The sequence below is a fragment of the Equus quagga genome, chromosome 8 (genome assembly GCF_021613505.1).
Source record: "Equus quagga isolate Etosha38 chromosome 8, UCLA_HA_Equagga_1.0, whole genome shotgun sequence".
In the NCBI taxonomy this organism is placed as follows: domain Eukaryota; kingdom Metazoa; phylum Chordata; class Mammalia; order Perissodactyla; family Equidae; genus Equus; species Equus quagga.
This window is the reverse complement of record NC_060274.1, coordinates 85,464,629-85,488,750: the sequence shown is the minus strand read 5'-3', so window position 1 is coordinate 85,488,750 and position 24,122 is coordinate 85,464,629. Positions and strand designations below refer to the sequence as shown.

The window sequence follows — 24,122 nt, the reverse complement described above, 5'->3', positions numbered from 1 at the left end:
CTGCATTTAGTTTGCTCTGACTATTGGTGATTAAACCCAGATCGATCACAGAGCACATTCAGAACTGTGGTCGCTGTGCGCAACACCGAGGCCCGCTGGCTGGGCGTCGACGCTGGTTCAGTTAAGAAGCTGCTGGGTAAACTCACTCCACTTCTCACTTGCCCTTTATCTATTTATTTCAATGATAGCCTCTTTCTCTTTGAAGAAATGGACACATCACTTAGCCCATGCAGAAGACTGGGAATTGTGAAAACTAGAATTTGATCTCATGGTTCTTTGACTCTGTGTGCACAAGAATCACTTGGAAAGTTTATTCAGATGCAGATTCCTGAGTCCTGCCCCCACAATTCTGGTTCTTCAGGTCAGGGTAAGGCCGGGGAATTTGCTTTCTGAACAAGCACTCCATATGATTTTGATGCAGAGATGGTCCAGATCACACTTAGAAATCACCTGGTTCCTCTAGCGTCTGTGTGACTGTGAGTGAATCCTTCAATCTCTAAACCTTACTTTTGAAATTGAGTAAGAATCCATGAATGTCACGGTTTTGCTGTCACGTCCGATTGACATAATGCATGGGAAAGCATGCTGGGAAAGTGTGGGCACTAGAGAGGGGTCATCTTGGATGACCTGTCCCCCTCTCCCATACATCCTCCAGCTTGGGCTCAGGGCACACCACTCATCTCTTCCTAGTGTCCCCACCTGTAAACAGGGATGGATCCCATGTTTATGGAGTCCACCTCCCACACTGACATGGTCACACCAGTGCCCCGAGCACCTTGCCACCAGGTTCTTCTCACTCGCAGAGCCACAGAGCAGAGGGTTCCCCAGGGAGGGTCTGGGAGAGCAAACTCTACGTGTCAACAGCTTCGACAAAGGGGCTTAGCTCCGTCCAAAGCTTTAGTCTAGTTCTAAGTTGCCTGGAACCCTGCCTGTGAGTTACAGCCCTTGATACAGAACTAGCTCATTTTCAGCTTGGGTTTGGGTGGCCCATTAAAACTAAAAGCCAAAAACAAAACAAAACACAAAACTAACAAATTCATTTGTCAAGTCTGCTCTTCTAACTTGCTGTTCAAGTCTACATAACAGGTATGATTTGGTTCCCAGAGGCCCTTTGAACTGAAATCTATAGCACCTTGATTTTTTAATACACAAAACACATATGCATTTAAAAAAATGATATATAAAAGCACTAGGCTCTGCCTCCTCCTCTCCATCCCCCCAAGTAAGGGGCTGGAGAGGGCTGAAGCTGCTGCTGCTGCTGGAAATTAAACAGGGCAACAAAACACTTTCGCGAACTTTATTCCCTGAAGTTAGGAGGTGGCCCTGTCTTGCAGACGTCATACCACCTCGTCAGACTCCAGTCCGTGGACCTCGTATAAAGTGTCCAGTATCGCCAGCTGCTTTTCCATGGCAGGAAGGTAAAGGCTGAGATCCCTCTGCATCCCAACACTGAAAGCTGCTTTCTGGTGGTCGCCTTCCTTTATGGTTAACGCGGCCACAAAATCTTCATAGGATGGAGCTGCCCTCAGAGCTAACTGCAAAAGAATTGCCTGTGAGAATCTGCATCACGTTTCTCTCTTTTGCACACTTTACTCTAATGCAGGAGCGCATGCATGCACACACACTCACACATACAGAGCTGCAGAGAGCAGGAGTAAAAAAATAGGAATATGTCTTTCTGATTCGTGGACTCTAAAACTATGTTTCAAGCCCCAAATCAAATAATTTTAAGGCTAGAAGAAGCAAGTATGTACTTGGCCCATCTTGAGGATGAACAATGCCATCAAGTCAGGGAATGCTGAGAGAAAGAGTCTGAGAAAAGCTCCTTTCTCATTCGCAGTGTGATCCAGACTATCCCCCTTGAATCCTCAGTGTCCACCTGTATGCATGTTGTTGCCACAGTCTTTGTTCCCATGTGGCCAGCCTTCCAGGGCACTTCAATCTCCCATTTGTGTGTCATCTCCATATATCTTTCTTTGCATGTCTCCTATTTCCCCTCACATGGATATTTCCTTTGGATTCTTGAATATTTTCTAAAAAGGAAGGGAGCTAACATTTGTTGTTTGCTTGTGCACTGATGCTTTGACGTATTTATCCCAGTTAATCTTTATAAGAACCTGTAGAATTTACATCCCTATTGTACAGATGAACATCACATAGCTAATGAGTGCCAGGGTCAGGATCTGAACTCGGGGTCATCTCTGTGCTTTTCAACCACACCACCACATCACATGGCTTCCCTGATGAAAGATTTCCTAGGCTCCTTATAGCCCCCCTCCCTTTACAGGCCAACTGTACCCTAAGCTTGCTAAAATCTACTGTCTGGCATCCACTGGGCTGGCTCTCTTGGGATCTCTGGAGACTTTTTGGAACCTTGAATTATCATTCTAAAGTTGCTTTCTTGAGTTTCCTTATGCTTTCAAAGTCTTGGAGAATCAACCCTCCCCCTCTAAGCAACTGGAGGGTGACTGGCATTATGATGTAGTGGTTCAAGCACAGGCTTGGGTGAAGGAGACCCTGACTCGAATCCCAAATCTTTCACATATTAGCTTGAGGAATTTAAGCAAGGTTCTTACCCTCCTAGAACCTCAGTTTTCTTGTCTGTAGAAGAGGACTGATACCTCTTTGCTTATTTGAAGGATTAATGGGACACGTGTAGTGTGTTTAGGCCACTGCCTGGCACATAATAAATACTCAGATAACGGTAGGGGTACAAATGAGAGAGCAGAGAATGAAAGGAAGACAATTATCCAAAAATATAAGTGAGAAAATCTCCCAGAACTGAGGGATATGAGTCTTCAGATTTAAACAGCTATCCATAATGCTCCACATAATGAATGATAACAACCAAAAGATGAACACCATAAAATTCTAGAATGTAGGGATAAAGATCCTGAAAGCATCCAAAAGAGGGTGAGGAACAGTTTATACACAATGGAATGGTATTAGATTTTACAGTAGTAACAGTGGAAGCTGGAGGACAATAGAGGAATGCCTTCAAAGTTCTGAGAGAAAATTATTATCAACCTAGAATTTTATACCAGTCAAAGCATCACTCTAGAAACAAAGGGCAGAATAAAGACATTTCAGGCATGCAGGAACTCAAAATTTTAGCTCCCGTGTATCCTCTCTTGGGAAGCTACTGGAGGATGGACACCACCCAAAGGAGGGATGAGATCAAGAAATAGGAAGTCGGAGGACCTAGGAAATGAAATTAGGGTGAGGTGGATTCAATACAGGAAAATTCATGAAGAAAAGTCCCCGGGAAATAGCAGTACAACAGGCCTGAACAACTAATTCAGATTGGAATAAGCATTTAGAAAGTTCTAGAAGGGAAGTCTCTAAGAAAAAAAACGCAGATAATCTGATAGATTTGTGAGTTCAGAATGACCATGACTTGAGAAATCTAACGGTGCACGGAAAAATATAAAACTTGTATAAGAACAAAAAAATCATAGAATTTTGCCTTCTCATCATCAGGATAACTTGTGATATAATTATATTGGGAAGGTGGAGGCGGCGGAGGTGAAGCAGGGTTAGCGAGGCCTAAGAGCTAAATTCTAATCTATGACAGAAAGCCAACAGTAAGGACTAAAACGGCGAAGGCCACAAAGAACAGTAAACATTTTTAGAACTGCAGAGGTGTTGGAAGAGACAGCCACAGTGGAAAGTGGAGGCCTCTCTGCAGTGAGCCAGGGAAGCAGGAGCAGAAGGCAGGGACTGCTAGTTTTTGTTACAATCTTTTTGGACTTTTTGATAAAAACAAAACCAAAATCTATGTACAAAAGTTTAAGCAAAATTTTTTTTAAAAGTTTCTCCAGAGTGGGGCCCAGGACTATTCCTCGAAGGCTCCTAGAGGGCTGTGGTGGAGCCGAGTCTATCTGGGAACCAACCATAGAACTCAACTGAAGAGGAAACCAGAAAGGTCAGATGATGGACGGTTAGTAACTGCACTGGAGACAGAACCTGGACTGAGCGTCAGTTCCATGGCCTACAACTGTGTGAAGATAAAGGTTCACTATTTGGTTGGTAAATGAGTCAAATCCCCTCAGCGTAAAAGACGTTTCCCTGAGCAACTGAGATCAGTTACATGAATTTGCCCCTGATAAATAATTAGCATGTTAGGAAACTCAATGAAGTTTCCAAAGGAGGGAGGACTTGAAGAACAATGGTAGAGAGGCTGAAAGGGCCTGTCGAGCTCCTCTATTGATAAGGCTGTTGCCAAATGCTTGACAAATCTATTTTCTTAAAAACCAGCAACTTTAAAAATTATTGGCAATAATATCAAGGACCTTCAAAATGTTCTTACTGTATAACTTTGGGTGTATTACCTCACCTCTTTATTCTCAGGTTTCTTTGTTTATAAGCAGGGAAAATAAGAGAGCCTACCTCACAGTTATGAGATTAATGATTACATATGTAAAGCACTTAAAATAATGTCTAGTGCACGGTCAGTGCTCAGAATTCTAAGTTGTGGTGGTAGTTCTTGGTATTAGACATACCAATTCTACTTCTAGGAACCTATTTTGAGGAAATAAGAGTTTTAGTCAAAAACGGATATTAATAGACACTGTTTCATTTGGAAAAACAAACTTAGAAGCAGCTTAAATCTCCAACACTGTGGATTGAGCAAATAAATATGGTAGTTCCATACTAGGGAAATATTACGCAGTCACTAAAAATAATGATTTTCAAAGATTCTTATGGGTATTTAAAAACGGTCATGATATAATCTATTAAGTATGGGGAAAGAATACAAAATTATACTGTAAGCTAAATGTCAAATAAATTTATATGCATATACAGAGTAAGTATACAAAATAATTATACACATATAAGCATGCAGATATAAAAATATAAGTAGACATATATCTAGATAGAAATATAAAATTAGAACAATACTTAAAAGAATACGTAAAAATATATAAAAATAAAAGCTAAGAAGGTAAAACACAAAAATGTTTAAAATGGTTATTATGGAGTGGTGAGAATATGGACAATTTTAATTTTTTCCCTTTCTATTCTTCCATGATTTCTAAAAATCTTTGCCAGTTTAAATTACTATATATTTGGAAAAATGCTGTAAGTGAAAAAGTCCTTTTAAAGACTCATGCTTATGATAAATTTTCTGCTGTAGATGCATTCTTGTTGGCAACATCTCTTGGATCATTAATATTTCAGGATTAAACTTTGCCTTCTATACTGAAAAAAAGCACACCCACATTTTTGTTTCTTGTAAAAGGGGCAACACAATGTTTTTATGCTTTGTCATCTCACCAAGAGAACATGGGTGTCAGGCACCTGCAAGCAAACACAGTATTTACTCAGGAAGATCAATGAATGAAGCAGCTTCCACTGTCTAACTACTCATTAGCAGCTTCTCAATTATTCTGTCTTCACTGCAGAGAAGTGCGACGTGGGGGATGAGCACTAGCCTCAGAGACAGTAGATCTGGGTTTAGAGCTGGCCTCTGCCACGGCCTCACATGGAGACTCTGGGACTAAAATGAACAGTTCTGAACTTGTGAAATAGTGGAAGTTAATCCTGAGGATTATCAAAGATAATGAACATGGAAGTGCCTGGCACAGTGCCTAGTGGCACAATAGGCGTCCAATAGCCACATGGTAGCTATTATGATTATTGCATGTTTATGCACTGAAGGTAAGCATGGGCACTTTGTAGCACAACTGGTCTGGCTCCTATTCTAGTGAACAGTAGGATATGGAGCTAGTTATCTCCATGCTTTCAAAAAAGATTTCATTTTCACTTAAATTTGATTTCTTATACTATAAATTCTTCCGACTTTCTTTACCTGGCTCCTAAACAGTTCTTACCTTAGGCAAATGACGTCTCCTATGCTTTAAATTTATAAAAGCCATCATCTGCAAGACTATTTTTATCCCCTGACCTTCCAAAGAACACTCACATTCTATGCGTTTCCTAGTGTTCCACTGTACACGAGACTCTGCCTTACGGCTGCATCTGACTCAGGCTGACCTCTCCCCGGATGGGAGAATCACTGAGTATCAGCGCTGACATGAACGGGCCATCTATTCCTGCTATTTTACTAAGCAGGCTAACTGATTTGTCCAGGGGACTAGGACTCCCACGTGTGTGTTCTTCCTAGGTCAACACGCTGGGAGGGAAGGAGCGGTGGTTAACAGGAGCCAAAAACACAGGAATACAAACACCTCCACAATGAAAATAACTGGGTAAGAAGAGATTTCTAGCCCTAGCTGCTGGCACACTCCATTCAGTTAACATTCAAAGATAAAATTTAACTAAGTAAAAAAATTTTTTAAAAATCGACTAAAATCCGAGAATTAACAGGACTGAATACAACAGGCAGCAGAGGGAGCTACGAGCTTGAAGGCATCACTGATTTCCCACAACGGTGAGAATTTGCCAGCTTCCTGCCTACCTCTGCACTGATGCTCTTTACCACCTTATCAGAAAGGCAACTACTTCTGAGGCAAAGCTCCACGAGGTCACTGGGACTAGACAGGATAAAGCACACCATCAGTCTTCCCTACTCTACACACTTCCGATAGCCAGCATTTCCACACACAGACCTACAGACTTAAACGAAATAAGCAACATTTTACTCTTATTCTCAAAAACGAAGCAAACAGAAACAGCACACACACAAAACAAAACACCTTGCTGTGACCATCAGAACATTAGGAGGCAGAAGGACTACTTACCGCAAAAACCCCTCGAACTACCCAGCCGTGGTGCTGCCGTAATGTTTTACCATACGCGTTATCTTGAAAAGAAGAAAAACTCCATGAAGAACAATTTCATCAGAACTTGATGTGCTATTTGTATCATGTGCTTTCTAAAATACGCAGTAGCATGGTCCTATGTTATTGGACACCAACTAAAAAAGTCTAATGACAAGATTATGTACTCCGAAAGTCTTGAGTAGGGAAAAACCTATGCAAAAAAAAATTTTTTTTAAAGAAAAATAGATATTTCCACTCTTACTCTGTGTCAATATATATAACTTCAGCTTATTATCATGGTGGGAAACATTCAATATATATAAGGAAATAAAGGGGGAAGAAAGGATATTGGAAAATTGAGACTGAATACAATTACAAAGACACTGCAAAAATATAAAAACGCAGTTCTTTGAAATGTTGGGTGACCCTGAGCCAGTCCCTCAGCTGCCCTCTCTTACCATCTGTTTGTCTCTTTGTAAAATGATCTCTAAGGCTCTTTTCAATTCTAACATTCTATTCTGGGATGTCAAATGTTTGTCCTAGATGTCTCTATGACCCCAGATGTACAGTATTAAATCTAGAAACCTTTAAAACTATTATGAAAAGAATGGCTTGAAGTTATTAAGTTGGTTATAAAGTAATTGGTGCAGCCTATTAATAAAAGTCATTCATATTCTAGACTTTAAAGATAAAAACCTATTATTCTTGTCTCAATGTGTTTTAAAATGAGATTTAAAAACTGGTATATAATAATTTTAATTACCAAAAAAGCCCCTCAAGAACAAGATGACTGCATCTTATGCAAGGGATGTGTTCCTGAAGGCTCTGAATAATTCAATATATGAAAAATTCAAAACTGATTTTTCTATAGGAATAAACGCATTCTCAGGAGGCAAAGATCTACATCACCACAGTGCATTTTTACTTCAATGCTCCATTTTATTTTCTAAGCATCATCTCCAATAGTTTACAGAGTGTTCATTCCTAAATTAACAGCACAGAGTATCATGGGGGTTGTTTGACCTTCTTCATCATGTTTTATCCCATCTAAATTCTATTCCAAACTTACTTATTTTCATGTGTCAGTTTCAGCACTAGTACACGTACCACCATTTAATCAATGCTTAGGTGACATTATAAGAAGATATAAAAACATTTTAAATTATAACAAGAGCTGATGTTAAAATAACAGAAAAACAGACACCAAAACTCCAACCACCAATTCCTATGCAGTAAAAAGCAATGTGGTTCACAGAATACAGTGAAAGAAGGTGAAGTGTCTGCATTTTACTGACCAAAATGGGGCTGTCCTGTAATTGTAGTTAAACAGCTTACAACTTACTCAAATTTTGATATTATGTAATTCTTGTTAACTTCTATTTTTAAAATTTGGGTGAGACTTTATTAATACTTTTAGCATATCCTACTATTGATTTCACATAATTTGAATTTGCATAAAATACAATTATATTTTACATAAAAGAAGACTGTACCTTTGAAATATAACAGCAGATTTCCCTGGCTATCTAAAGTTTTAGGAACAGGTTGAAATGCCAGCACTTAGGATGGCAAAGCTAAAGCAGAAATAATAAAAAATTAATAAATTCAAGTACGGAAAAGAACCTTAGAAACAGTCTAAAGAAGGACTCAAGATTAAATTTAATTATTTTCTTAGGAGAACAGTCTGAATAGACTAGGGCAAGGTTCCAAGATACAAGTCTTCAACATGAGCCACTCTTAAAACCTACCTGATTCTCTAAGGGGACAGATCAGGGACATTTTAGATCGTATACAAGCCCTTAGTGAAGAAAAGGTGGCTGGCCCACAAAGTGTATAGTGCAGATGGGCAGAAAATAACTAGGCACAGCCTCTGAAGTAAATCAACAACACAATCAACTTTCCAACCACCCAAGAAGCCATCTGGGCTGGCAAGACAGTGTGCAGGTCCATGGAAAACATCCTGAGGTGAGGCACAGAGGTAAGATAGCGGGAATCCCTTCTTTCTTGTGATCCTAATCCAGGCAAGGTATTAAATGCCATTATAATAAACAGGTGAAATTCAATGCCATTAAAATCTGCTGGATTTTACATCCATGATGGAACAGCTGCTCCATTCAACAAGAATTTAGTGGGAGTCTACCACATGCCCCACACTGTGCCAGCAGCAGAGATCCTCGGGGGACTGAAACTCAGTCAGTCCCCTGCCCTCAGGAAGTCCAGGGGCTCCTAAGAGAGCTAGCCCTTTAACATCATTATCATACAAACTGCCAACTGCTATAGTAGAGATCTGTACACGGTGCTACGGGAACATAGAGGACAGGAAGACAATTCCAGCCAGGGGGTGTGTGGACAGAGAACGCTCCAGAGGGGTCTCAAATGCTGGGTAGGGCAGAGAGAAGGGTGCAGACAGAGGGAGCAGACGGAGCTGTGAGAGACGGCGGCATGCCGGGCATGGAGGGGGGCACAGTTCACTGGGGCTGAAGATCACTGGGGCTGAGGCCAAATTGTGAGGACCTTATATGCCACGTCAAGGATTCTGAACTTCCCACTTGAGGCACAGTGGCAGTTTAAAAAATATAACACTGCTTTTTTCTGATTTCACAAGTATTGAATACTCACTATTAAAAATATGGAAAATACAAAAATGAGAGAACTAAAGAAACCTATAATCATGCTCCCAGCGATAAGCACAGTGGGCATTGTAGAGGTATATTCTTAGTCCTTTTCTCTATACAGATAGTATTATTTTCTTCTACTTACAGCCATGATCATTCTGACTTGGAATTGCGGTAGGGAAGTAACAAGGTGAGATTCACTTTTCTTTACAGTATGCAGCAACGTAGCCGTGCTGGTCTCTGAGCCTTCAGCTCCGAAGCCCACCTGGCTGGACAAACTGCCTGTGTACAAGGGCTCTGGACCTGGGGCTATGCCAACCTCACAGACTTGACACCTTTCCTATACTTTGCCATTAAAGTCAACAATTCAGAAAAGCCCAGAAACGCTTCTCCATGGCCCCTTCAACAGGAGAGCAAGAAAACAGAGGTGCTGTGAGTCCAAATAACACTGGCAGCTGGTCTAAGGAAGAGGGAGTGTCTGCAGAGCAGCACGCCGGTCTATGTCCTCCGACCCGGCCCTTCTAGAGGAGCAGCTGTTCCTTGCTGTGCCTGCACTTGCCAGAGAAGACTCCCACAGGGCAGATGTGGGCCAGACGGTCTAATGGGAGAAGAGGCAGTCAGAGAATTTGGGCTGGGTCCTGACTCAGGCCCAGGAAGACCACTGCTGCAATTTAAAACCAACAAATGAAACAAAACTCATCAAAAAAAAAAAAAAAGACTTGGTGAAAGTCCTTAACTGACTTCTAGGGCTGCAAATCTCCCTGCCACGTGAGGCTGCATTAAAATAAGATGAAGTCTAAGCCTGACCTATTTTGGTTACCCAGAGAAGATTAGATAATGAAATACATTAATCTTCACTGTAATACCCATTCATTATCATAATGCATGTTCTATAATCTGGAGGTATTTTTGGCCTCTGAAAGACATAAATGATACCCTTCTCCCAGCTCTTTGAGATGTGTCAGTTCCTGAGAGACTGAGTCCAAATACCTGAGTAGGAAGCCTTGATAATCACCTTGCTCAATTTTCTTCCTTTTACAAATGGAGAAACAGAAGACAGAGAGAGACAGTGACTTGCTCAAGGTCACAAAGCTAAAAGCAATTAGAACCTGAGGCACTCTTGTTGAATTAAACCATTCTGCTGAAAAACTAATGTTCATACTTTGTGAAACAAAATAATGAAAATGAAAAATGTGCCTTTTCTAGTTATTTCCTGAAAGAATTAGAACCTAATTCTGTTCATGGAAACAACAAAAACAGAACTGATTTCTTTACTGGTAACTCAGAAACTTGCTACGAGGTATTTAGAAATTATGCCTAAACCTGTTATAATATCTGATCAAGAACAACCTTTCCATTACTGTTGGTGGACAACTATTCTGTCCCAGAACTGAATACAGGAGAGTGTTTCTGTACTGTAAACCTATAATTGTAAGACTTTGTAAAGTTACTTCAGGTTGTAGAGAGGACAAAGAAGGCATGTAGATTTCAGTTTTAAGAGAGAGCTTGAGAAGTGAATAAGCAAAGCCAGGAGAGGTGGAATCACTCGTTCACTGAGCTCTGGAAATGAGCTAAACCAGGCAGTCTTAGGCAAGAATCAGGAACTGGGAGTGGTTTGAAAGTGAACAAGCAGTGAATAAATCTGAAAAATAATACTGAGTGAAAAAGGAAGAATGTGTATCATGTGACACCAGGTATATGAGTTTAAAATATGCAATACAATATTAGATACTGTTTATGGACACATATATAGTAAAAGTATAAAAACACTTATTATATAAACAGCGAATTCAGGATGAAGATCCTTGGAAAATGAGAGGAGTAATGGGGTCATGAGCCAGCCCTGGTGGTCTAGTGGTTAAGATCTGGTGCTCTTACCACTGCGGCCCGGTTTGTTTCCTGGTCAGGGAAACTCGCCACCCGTCTGTTGGTTGTCATACTGTGGCAGCTGAGTGTTGCTATGACACTGAAAGCTATGCCACCAGTATTTCAAATACTAGCAGGGTCACCCACGGTGGACAGGTTTCAGTGGAGTTTCCAGACTAAGACAGACTAGGAAGAAAGACCCAGTCACCCACTTTCAAAAAATTGGCCACGAAAACCCTATGAATAGCAGTGGAGCATTGTCTGATATAGCACCAGAAGGTGACAGAAGGGTACAAAAAAGAGCAGGCAGGGTTCTGCTCTGCTGTACACAGGGTCACTAGGAGTCGGACTCAACTTGACAGCACTAACAACAAAACAACAGTGGGGTCAAGGAGTGGTACATGTGTACTATATTGAGCTATTTTATATATTTGGTCAAGTGATGGATATTTGTTAAATGTTTGAAATATTTATAATAAAAAAAACTGAGCTACTAGGAAAGTATCCTCTGAATTCTTTACTGTGACTAAGCTTCAGGCAAAATGAACTGTATGGAGAAAAGCCAACTCAGTAACCAGTGGACAGAGGCAAACACGTACCCAGAGATATCCTTTGTTAACTTCAGGCACTATCAAGATGAACACTTGTACTGTAAGCCAATTCTGCCATTAGAGGCACATGCTGTGAGTAGTTTTGGAGAGGGCATGACTTGATTCATGTTCCATAGTATTTTCAGAATAATCAGTCAAGTTCTGATTTCGTGCTAAATATCTGATTATGAGTTCGACTTTTTCATCTAGCCCTCCTTGTCTGTGAAAGCCTGTCATATTAAACACATAACTAAAAAGCATTCTTTTAGAATGTTTCCTATTTTGTGCTAGAGATCTTGGTTGGCCTAATGTTTATCTGACATTTATGGAATCATTCCAAGGCGAGGGACGTGGCAATATGCTAGCCCGCTGAGGGAACAGTGCAGAGCACATAACATTTAGTACAATGGTGCATGAAATGCCAGAGCAACTTTTCTTCCTTCCACTTAAAAGGATGCTTTCCAACAGCTCTTTTTGATGTGTTATCTCAAATGGAGGGGCTCAGCTATAGGGTGAACCATTAAACATATCTGTCTTGTGGACCCAACTCTTTCCTTACAATGACCTCTAGAGAACATCACAGCACACTAATGGTTCAGAGCAGTGCTTGGCATGAGACCATCCAAACTATTGCAGTCTGATCATCATTATGGACAACCCAAGTATGGCTCTAATGTAAATGGGGGCAGTATAAAGCCTAATGCCTCCTTCCAGATGCTGGAAACTTATTCTGCATCACAGAACTCAGCAATACAAGGAATATACGTGCATTTTCCAGAGAGTTAACAGATGTCAAAGCTTCCATTGAGTCATTTAGGACTTTTATATATCATCTCTCATTTTCAACGCCACTAAGATTACCAAGTTTTACGAACACTTGCCTCAAAACCTTTCTTAAGCAGTGTTTTCAAATTTGGGAGTGCCGTCCAAGGTTTATCCTTAATTTATCCTTCCTAACTGCCTTGCTGCTCCTAGGTTAGGAAAAATTTTCAGTTACTGGAGAACTAGCTAATTATCATGGAAATGAGGCAAAATTAACTGATGCTGTGGCTAACTAATTTTGGCACTTTTATTCCTGTTTATTTAACAATCATCAGACACAGTCAAAATTCCCAAATAATCAAAAGGTAGATCTAGCAACAGGTGAGTTTCAATATCGTTTGAGATGAGTGGGTCCCAAACTTTCGAAGGGATTAGAATCACCTGAAAGACTTTTTAACACACTGGTTGCTGGGCCCCACCTTGGAGTTTGAATCAGCAAGTGTCTGGCAGGGCCTGGTGGTCTGCATTTCAAATAAGCTGCCAGATGATAAAGATGCTACTCTCCTTGGACCACTTTGAGAAGCAGTGATCTAGATTTGAGACTCTAGAGGAGGTACTGACCCTCTCTGAACCTCAGTTTACTCGCCGTAGAAGAGGAGTATTTGGAAGATTAAATGAAATCTTTATTGAGAACCTAGTGTCATAGCTACATTAGGCGCTCTATAAATGGTAGCCTTTATTACAATAACTCAAATTCAATTTTAGAATTTAAAACATGCAAGCTAATTTGCCTGTGTATATCATATAAATTGCACACCTTCTCTTTTACCTACATACCCTAACTCCCTCATTTCAGACAAGGTATCAGTTCCAATTATAAAGGCTGTGATTTCAAAACGAGAAGAGAAAAGAGAACCCAGAAGAAATACACATCAAGGAGCCTATGGGTTCTGAAGAGTTAACGTGTGAACATTTCTCATAAAACTCTATTTGCACAGAGCTTGTGTGTCTGCCTGGAGAGGAGGGTCGGTTGGTTAGGGAATTTTACCTCCCCACATTGAACAGCAGCAGGAAACTAGGGATCCCTACAAAGAAAGGATTTAAATCATGAATACCTATGAAATAATCCCAAACATCAGGACGAAAATCTCAAATTTACAGCCCCCTTTTCCTTTCCACTGAAAATAGTGCTGAAGGGGAAGAGAGGGAAGGGAAAGCTGGGATTGGCTGTCATTATTCAGTTTTGAAGCAGCATTTGCCCTTCAAGTCTCCTCTTGTTTCACAAAGTCAACATCTCCAGCCCGGTGGTGTCCAAATCAAGTAAAAGGTAGGGGAGAAAGATGGGCAGAATTGGGGGTGGGGAAGGGCAGAAAGGGTATATCCTCGACTTCCTCCCCACCTGCAATGCACAAGGCTTTTCTTTTCACTTGCTAGTGTCCTGTAAGCAGCTAGGTTCTATTCTGTCCCAGCTGCAGCTCCAGCGGAGGGGTAAATGGGATTAGCATTCCCCTCCCACTCTCACACAGCCAGCTCTAACAAAGCAACAGCACAGGCGACACACAGTGCTGAATCCCCTGTCCTCCGCAGTTCCTGCAGCTGGAGGAGCTTCTTCCCAGTGTGAAATTTCCATACTAAGAAGTTAGTCTGGAGAGAAATTTCTGGCTTGGCACCTGAGCTTTGTAAACTTTCCATTTCTGATTTGTGAAAAATAAGCCCCATTTTGCTGGCAGGTTATCAACTTCATATATCATGATGATGCAAATAGAAGCTAGCAACAGAAGCTAACCTCTGTTAAGTCCTTATTATGCAGCACTTTTCTAATCTCTTCAACTGCATGAACCTAATTATAAGAATCTTATTAAGTGAATCATATCATCAGTCCCATTTTATAGATGAGGAAACTGAGGCACAGAAAGGTTAAGTAAATTTCCTAAGGGCACAATGCTATTAAGCGATGGAACCCAGAGTACCCATGATCTTAATCACTCCACAAGTTATAAAGTTTGACAGATAGCCGTTAGGGGGCATGAATAGTTATGGTGAATATACTTTTAGTACTGAAATCAGGACACATAGGGGAGAATATAACTGAAACTGTCCTGGAAATTCAGGGACGTACGAGAAACTCAAAAACATAGGTATTCCAGGGATTGTGGAGAAGACCTTTTGTGGGAGAAATGAGGGTCCTGGAGGTAGGGGCCCCAATGTGACCCTGCTTCAGACCCTTTGTGATCTTAGCACGTATTTTAATCTTGCAGAATTTTGGTTACCTAATCTGTAAAAACAGATTAATGTCAAGATTAAGTTGTCTAAATTCTTCATAAAGTGTTACAGAAATATCAGCTTATACTGTTTCATGGCACATCAGCAAGATTCTAGACAGAAAGGCCTGGGAAAATGATGTGGGGGCAGAATCCCTCCGGACTCATGGCCCAGAGGGAGGACTAACAGAAGTCACCCCTGACAACGAAAAAATGCTCCAGTCAACACTGGCTCCCCCCGCAAGAGAAGCATCTAATTTATTCATTTCACTGTTTATAATAGTGGCTACTCAGAGCTGGACCAAGTGCTTCTCTATATCATAACAATATACAGGGCTTTAAAGTAAGAGGAATTTCATTCTCTACCCCTCCAGGCTCCCCCATGCCTCAAGGCCCATGCTGGAAGAATTTCCTGCAGGTCAAGAGTGAGAGTTCAGCCACTCTGTTAGGAGCACTATGAGGATGCTTCCAAGTTTTTAATGTTTTCCAAAACTGGTCTGATAGATGCATCAATCCATCCCTCTATCCACTCATCCAGCCAAAGTTTACTAAGCATCTACAAAGTTCCAGTCACTGCATTAGGATGCTGGAGATACAGGATGATCTTCTCAGATCCCGGTCTCAGCTCTGCCACTACAAAAACGGGGCACATAGGGCATTTGAGGTGTACAAGATGATGATCAACCTTCATGTCACTCCAGAGCAAATTCCCAGGGTTCCTCGCCCCCTTACTTTTACAGTCTCCAAAACTAGCTTCTCTCTGGGTACTGACTTTAGAGGACTGCACTATATTTGAAGATTAATTTAGGAAGAACTAACTTCTTGAAAACATTTTGTTTTCCTATTCAGATTATGAGATGGCTCTCCATTATTTTAGCTTTTCTTTAAGATATACTGATATTTAATAAGTTAGATCTAGATTACCAAGTCACTACCTCTATGAAAGCATATAAGAAACAAATAGTTAATAATAATGAAACAGAAAGGAAACAAAATCAAATCCTGAGAAGCAGAAATTTCCCCTACACCCTGTCTCCTCCTCCAGGGGTCTCCGTTCCACATCCTATTCAACAGACCAATCAAAATGTAAAGAACACTTACTCAAGGCTGTCTGGATGTCCTTTTCTCCATTTTTGACTTCTGTCAAAAATCCCTTCAAAAATTTGAGACCTCTAAAACAAAAAAGAGGAAGAAATATTATTTTCAAATTGCACTTATGTTGAATGGGCATAAAGAAATGGCAGACAACAGCTTCTTTTTCAATAATATCTTGGGAACAGCAGTAAACAGGTCAAGTCATATGGCAGTCCTTTCTGAGTTTCTTGCCTGTCATTTCCCTTTAGCTTGCTCTGGACCCTTCTCATCTGATATTCCTATACAGTGGTTTTCCCGACATGATCCCAAGGCCAACAGCCTCAGCATCATCTGGGAAATTGTTAGAAATGCAAATTCTGGGGCCCTACTCCAGACTTACTGAATAAGAAACTTTAGGTTTAGGGTGGAGCAACCATCTTGTTAACAAGCCTTCCAGCTAATTCTGACACCACTGAAGTTTGCAATCCACTGACTTAAAGAGAATCCAGTCAACTTTATCATCCTTTAAGATTCCTGTTTTATATATTGTATTAATGTAACAATATTTATCACCATCAAGAGTGAGGCAAAAAAAAAAATTGTTGGTGTTCCATTCATCAGGCCTTCTAGAAAAGGCTAGCCATTGGGTTAGATCCTTCACTCAGAAGTAGTCTCCTTTGCCTAACAAGTTCTTTACTGGTAACATTTCAGCTGAGCTGGCTATTTTATTTTATTTATTTTTTTAGATTTTAAAATTTTTCCTTCTTCTCTCCAAAGCCCCCCAGTACATAGTTGTATGTTTGAGTTGTGGGTCCTTCTAGTTGTGGCACGTGGGATGCTGCCTCAGCATCGCTTGATGAGTGGTGCTAGGTCTGCACCCAGGATCTGAAATGGCGAAACCCTGGGCTGCTGAAGCACAGTGTGCGAACTTAACCACTGAGCCGTGGGGCCGGCCCCTGAGCTGGGTTTTAACCGCTGCCCCAGCCCCACTGCCTCACCTCTTCAGCCACAAGAGGGCTTCTGTAGCCGAGTTCCTGACCTGGGCTACATCAGCCTCCACTTCGTGCAGCACTATCTTCTGGAGGGTGGTAAACTTTGCCTTGTTGGTTATGTACTTCTGATTCACTTTCTGCAGGAAAAGCAGGGGGACACACTAAGTTAAAAAGACTAAAGCTATCAAGCAAATTAGTACAGCATTGAGACTTGGAAGTGTGTCAGGCAGATCTCTAAAAAAATCAAAATAAATTAGGCCTCTATTACTTTCTCCCTTACCTTTTCAAGGTAATGTTTTTTCGTTTGAGAATTCTTATGAAGCTTAAGCTAGAATGAAATAGTCTCAGGGTTTTAAAGTACTGTTTTTAAAGTATTTTTTTCTGCCTTAGCACCCTTCTCAGAGCTGGCCTATACTTTTCATCCTGAGTATAAAACTCAACAACCATTTGTTTCCAAATGAGATTTCAAGCAACCACTCCCTTCAAATATAGTCTCCACAGGGACGAGCTAGCATATTCACCTTAATATTTCCAACAAGATCCATTTTAACAGGAGCAAACACCGTAGGGCCAAGTTTGTCTAGAAGAAAAGATTGAAAACATCTTTGAAAAGGCAATTTTTCCAAGTAGAAAACATTTTTTATAATAACAATAAATTTAGCAGATTTCCCCCCCCAAACTTTTATTTTTTACTTTGAAATCATTTTCTAAGCATAAGCTTCAAAGGCTTTTAGGATATTGTCATTACCTTTTTCTATTAACACTACTCTGAGGTGATTAACTATAATAAGGTCCTAAGTGCCAGGTGAGGATAATCTTACGAGTTTAGGATGCATACGGTAGTCCTTAGGGCTGCACTGTCCAATATGGCAGCCACTAGATATGCAGCTATTTAGCATTTGCAGGGTACCTATTCCAGACTGTGATGTACTGTAAGTGTAAAACACACACCACATTGCAAAGACTTAGTACCCCCCCAAAATGCAAAATATCTCATTAATGATTCTTTTATATTTGATTACATGTCGAGATGATATTTTGCATATACTAGGTTAGCTAAAATACATTATTAAAATTAGTTTTACCTGTTTTGTTTTCCTATTTTAACGTGTCTAATAGAAAATTAAAAACGATATAATAATTATATTATTTTTATATATAGACTATATAAATAATATATATTATTTTTAAAAAATAACACAAAGGGGTATAGCCAAAAAGCCAAAAGAGAAGATATAAAGGAATTCTAAAAAATACTTGATTGATCCAAAAGAAAAGCAGGAACAAAGGTAGTTAAAAAGCAAAAAGGGAAAATAGAATACTAAGAAATAATTGATTAATTGGGTACAAATCCAGAAAGGAATAAAAAAGTAACAAAGAACAGATAAAACAAATAGAAAATAAATAGCAAGATGGTAGAAACAACATCTAAAAATAAAGAAGACGTAAGTAAATAGATACAGCACATTCAACGAATTAGAGGACTCAATGTTGTTCAAGATATCAATTTCTTCCTAATTGGCTTACAAATTCAATGTAATCTTAATCAAAATCCCAACAGACTTTTTAATGGAAACTGAAAACCTAAAATTTATACAGACACGTAAAGGACCTAAAATTGCCAAAACAATCTTGAAAAAGAAGAACAAAATTGGAAGACTTACACTATCTGATTTCAAGCCTTACTATAAAGGCACAGTAATTAAGACACTGTAGTACTGGCATAAGGAAAAACAAACATAACCAGAAGAGAAGAGAGAGTCCAGACACAGACCCACAGCTATCAGGTCAGCTGATTTTCAACAAAGCTGCCAAAGTAATGTAAAAGGGGAAAGAATGTTTTTTCACAAATGGTTCTTGAACAACCAGATATCATAAGAAAGAAAAAAGAATCTCAACCCTTACCTCACACCACATACAAAAACTAATTCCAAGATGGATCGTAGAAGTAAAAATAAAATCAAGACTAAAGAGTATAGAAGACAACACAGGAGAGTATCTTCATGACCTTGGGGGTTAGCAAAGATTTCTTAGGACACTGAAAGCACTAACTACAAAAGAAAGAAAACAGACAAATTGGATTTCATAAAAATTAAAAACCCTGCACTTCAAAAGATATCATTAAGAAAAGAAATGTGCAACCTATAGTCTGGGGGAAAATATTCATAATGCATATGTTTGCAGTGGAATGTTATTCAGAACATATAAAGAACTCTTAAAATTCAACAAAAAGAAAATTAACCAACTTTTAAAAATGCACTAATGATCTGAACAGACTTCATAATGGAAGAGATAGCAACGGCCAATAATTATATGAAAAATTGCTCAACATCATTAGTCATCAGGGAAATGCATATTAAAGCGACACCAAGATGCCACTAAAAACTCACAGGAATGGCCAAAACCAAAAATACTGACACCACCAAGTGCTAGTGAAGATGTGAAGTATATTCATAGACAGAATACTCAAACACTGCTGTTGGAAGTGCACGACTGTGTAATCACTCTTTATGAAGTTAAACATACCAACCTTATGAAACAGCAAGACCACTCCTAGGAATTTACTCAAAAGAGTTGAAAACATATGCCCACACACCCAAAAATGTTCAGAGCAATTTCATTCATAATAGCCCCCAAAAAGAAACTACCCAAATGTCCATCAATAGGAGAATGAATAAACAAATTGTGGTATATTCACTTAATAGAATACTATTCAGCAATAGAAAGGAATGAACTACTGGTACATGTAACAACAAGGATGACGACGTCATACTGAAAGAAGAAACCAGATGCAGAGGAGTACATAATATGATTCCATTTATATGAGCTTTTGGAACAGGCAAAACTAATCTATGGCAACGGAAATCAGCAAAATGGTTGCCTCGAGCTGGACGATAGGTTGGGGACTGAAGTGCACAGGGCACGTTCTGGGGTGATGAAGACATTCTACGTCTTGATAGAGATGTGGATTACAGAGGTAGGTGAATTTGTCAAAACTAACTGAATCATTACACTTAAATTCTATGCAAGTTATACCTCGATTTAAAAAAACGATGCACAGTTAAATCAGTCATATATAACAAATTTCAAAACATTAGTGATTCCTGGTACTACTGACTCTATAAAAAGTAAACATAATTTGAACTTAAATTTATACATATTTTTTTATCTTTGAAAAAAAGTTTTAACTGGTAAAAATTTTTTTTCATAATACCAATGGATTTGAAGGTCTTTTCCTCAACTACTTTCACTTTTGCTTTAAGTATGATTGCTAGAAAAAAACAGAATTCCCTTTTTCATTACATTCCTCTCAAGTCAATATTTGGTCATAATTAGAAATGAAATAGAAATATGCAATAATGCCTAAGGTCATACAGCTTTAACTATGTGGCTGGTGATATGAAGAGGTAGCTAAGAAAAAGGGTCACCTCACCATACACAGAGTTCAGAATATTTCTACTGCAAAACAACAGTGGCGAGAGAGTCTAGAGACTAACAAATTTAACGCAAATTCAGAAATCTTACCTAATACTGGAACCACAGCATAACATGATGCCAAGAATGCTTCTGTGGGAATGCCACTGTCTTCAAGAAGTTCAATGTCACTAAAGCTGGACAATTTGGAGATACAGAGGAGGAAAGATTGAAAATAAAACATCAGCACTCTCTGCAGTTCAGGGGTAGTGAGGAAAACAGCTACCCCTTTGTAGGGCACATCATTTGGCCTGATTTCACAGATATGCCCCAGTGATTGTTTTTCTATTATAAGTCAGTTTAATAAAATCATTTTCCAAAGATAATCCACAATAGCAAGTTAAAATTTGTTCACGGAGTGTACTCTCACAATCCAATTCCTTCTCATCCACTGCTTCAGACAAGGTAACAGTAATGCAGGTACTTGGGAGACCATATTCTCTATTCTGTTAGAAGACGTCATCACCTGAAAGGAACACCAGGACTGACTTTCTAGAAGGGAAGCTGGTGTCCAACTGTCAGTGATTTTAGAAAGTATAAAATACCTGGTGTTCATGGTACTAAAGAAAGTTGGGATAACTTCTTGGCCTTCTTCCCAGTGGGATTCTGGAGAGCTACTCAAGGAGTCTGATCCAGGCTGTGCCAAGCTGCTGTCATGATTTCCCAGGTTTCCCTCTCCATCTTCCTTCATTATTTCACCTTGGACTGCAAAGCAGAAGATACCTATTACTAACCTATTATTTATTTATTATATAAATGAATATATATATTCATTGTCAAACATTTCTACAACACAGAAAAGTATACAGAAATAAAAGTCAGTGAAATACTATACACATACACACATATATATGTATACACACACAAACAAAATTGGGTTTAAATATATGCAGATCTGTATCCTATTTGTTGTCACTGAACAGTATATCACGAATATTTTATTATTCAATACTTCTCAAAACATGAGTTTAATGACCATGTAACATTTGCATCATGCTCACGTGGAGGGCATTTAAGTAGTTTCTAAAATGTTACTATTATAAATACAGTTGATCCTCATTATTAGTGTATTCTGTATTTGCAAATCTGCCAACTTGCTAAAGTTCATTGGTAATCCTAAAACAAATGCTTGTGGCACTTGCGCAGTCATTTGTGGACACGTGCAGTGGGGTGAAAAATTTGAGTCACCTGATGTTCCCAGCTGAGGCTGAACAAGGTGACACTCTGCCTTCTTGTTTCAGCTCTCATACTATACACAAGTGTGTTTATTCAGTGCCACCTTTTTTGCTCTTTTGTTGTTGATTTCACTGTTTCAAAGGGCCCCCAAGTGTAGCACTGTCTAGTGTTCTTAAGTGCGTGAAGACTGTGATGTGCCTCATGAGAAAAATACATGTGTCAGATAAGCTTTATTCAGGGGTGAGTTATAGTGCTGTTGGGGCATGGGTTCAACATTAATGAATCAACAATATATATTAAACAAGGCATCTTTAACACACACAAACACACATAACACAAGGTTGTGTATTAATCAGTCGATAAAAATGTTGTGACCAGAGGCTCGCAGGAACCTAATGCTGTGTTTCTCCTAGGAGCAACGGTTCAGCATTCGGTAATTCAGTGTCTGCAGTGACTCTACAGACCATAACGACCGTGAGGAATGAGAACCGACTGTAATGTCATAAAGAACACCCCTGTCCACACATAGCTGTCCTTAGATCTGACTATTACCTGAGAACAAATTGCTGGAAGTAAATTTGTTGGGTCAAATAAATAACAGTACTGTTTTGATAGAAAGTATCTGGTCTTGATTATTTACACCAGGGATAAGACTTCAGGGATGTGTGGATTGCTTGCCTCAGATTAACAGCTATGAAAATGTGTCTTCTTTTTTCCCCAACTCATCTGGAAAAACAAGGTCCCTTATTTCAAGGGAGATGAGGAGGAAATTTTTTTTTAAACTTTATTTTCGAAATATTTATTAAACACTTCTAACACAATTAAAAGTTCTAATACGGTTGTCTTGGACTGATCTGTAGTTGGTTTTAGTGGTCAGAGCCAACGGAATTAGCAAATTCAAAGGGGCAGCATTTTCACGCTCGGGCTGTTTTGTAAAATGTGGGACTCTGGCTTGCTGAGAAGGCTGGGTGAAAACCTGTTGCTGGCTGGTGAACTCTGACACCCTCAGGCCTCACCAGAAACCAGGAAGATGGAAAACCGAACTGTCATAACGTTACACACTCTTAAGTCTGACATCATAGCCTAAGTTCAAAGGACTTTGGGATACAGAGTGGAAGGCCAGTGACATACTCACACTCTCTAAAAAGTCAGCACAGACAGCTAATGGTCCCTGCAGCCCCTGAACAACACAGCAAGAACAGTGGGCGGGGAAGTTCGTCTTCATTCTGCCTTTTCAACATGGGGTCTGATGGGATGACAAAAGGTCGTCGAGTGACCTGTGTTAGCGAGCTACCTAGTACACTGTCTCCAGGTCAACTCCTATCAAGTGTCGTATCATGGATAATGAATCAAACTCCCAAGGTCCTATTGTTCAATGGTTTGCTTCAGACTTTACTTTTGTTTTTACCTGTTATATTATCATCTGTATTTTCTTCACTTGATATGCTACAATCTATCTCTGCAGGTTTCAAATGTAAGGAGGTCTTGTTTTTCCTTAGGATTTCTTCATCATCATTTATTTCCATATTTAAAGACCCATTTTCACAATTGTTTAACTCCATTTGCCTGAAAATTTTTAAAAAGGAAAAAAGCCAAAAAGTCCAATTATTATTCGGTCTTAAATAGATCGCCTAGGTAGATCGCATTCTGAGGGATGGGGGAAGGGTTTACAATCACCAACTCATTTTAATACTGATTAAAACACAGAATTGTTACACTAAGCCAATCTCTCACCCTCCTGCCTGCAAAGCAGGTATCTCCTGCGATGGAAGTTGAGAGATCAAAGAGCCATTCGCGGCTCTTTGCGCACCACAGCTGGCTCAAACTTCCTGCTCCCCACCAGCAACGGGAAATAGTCATTGTCGGCTCTTTGGTTTCAATCAGCTTTCTACAGGTACCACATCTAACACTTTCTCACTTGCCTCAGCTTCTCCCTGGGAGGTTTTTTCTCTCTCCTCAGCTTTGAAGTCACTGGCCACTTCCATGTGTTTGTCTAGCAGTTAACAGTCTAGAAGCACATGCTGTGGTCAGAACACTCCCTGCAAAGTATGTCTGACGGAAAAAACTCGGGAGGACGCAATACAGCTTGAGGCTCTGTCTTCTTCAGGGTAAGAGAAAAGTCTACTTAATATGCAAGTGGAACAGCTGATTCTGTTAAAGGGACAATCATATCTCTTATTATAAGTGATGAGACCTAGCCAAATTAGAACAAAAATATTTTCTTCTATTAAAAATAAAGGGAAAGGGCCAAGCTACATAGTGACTCCAGTAAAAGTATTTATTTCCTAAAGATATACCATACCTCAACTTAGCAATTAAAAATGTAGTATACTGAGGGGCTGGCCCCGTGGCTGAGTGGTTAAGTTCGCGTGCTCCACTGCAGGCGGCCCAGTGTTTCGTTAGTTCGAATCCTGGGCGCGGACATGGCACTGCTCGTCAGACCACGCTGAGGCAGCGTCCCACATGCCACAACTAGAAGAACCCACAACGAAGAATACACAACTATGTACCGGGGGGGCTTTGGGGAGAAAAAGGAAAAAATAAAATCTTAAAAAAAGAAAAAAAAAAATGTAGTATACTGAGGAAA

General features: G+C 39.8%; 1 protein-coding gene across 3 annotated transcripts in view; it reads right to left on the bottom strand.

Moving 5' to 3' along the window:
- Window positions 1–1,280: 1,280 nt before the first annotated feature.
- Window positions 1,281–24,122, bottom strand: part of PLEKHA8 (pleckstrin homology domain containing A8) — a 45,611-nt gene continuing 22,769 nt past the window's right edge. For 2 of the 3 annotated variants that reach the window (XM_046670144.1, XM_046670145.1), the window contains exons 7-14: window positions 22,944–23,101; window positions 20,905–21,064; window positions 20,411–20,496; window positions 17,407–17,465; window positions 16,892–17,022; window positions 15,921–15,991; window positions 6,705–6,766; window positions 1,281–1,535 (exon numbers count right to left, since the gene is read on the bottom strand). In XM_046670144.1, coding sequence (XP_046526100.1) covers window positions 1,338–1,535; window positions 6,705–6,766; window positions 15,921–15,991; window positions 16,892–17,022; window positions 17,407–17,465; window positions 20,411–20,496; window positions 20,905–21,064; window positions 22,944–23,101 — 925 coding nt within the window. In that variant the 3' untranslated portion in view covers window positions 1,281–1,337. Of the gene's footprint in view, window positions 1,536–6,704; window positions 6,767–15,113; window positions 15,453–15,920; window positions 15,992–16,891; window positions 17,023–17,406; window positions 17,466–20,410; window positions 20,497–20,904; window positions 21,065–22,943; window positions 23,102–24,122 lie in introns of those variants that run through there. The other variant, XM_046670146.1, reaches the window with a different exon arrangement.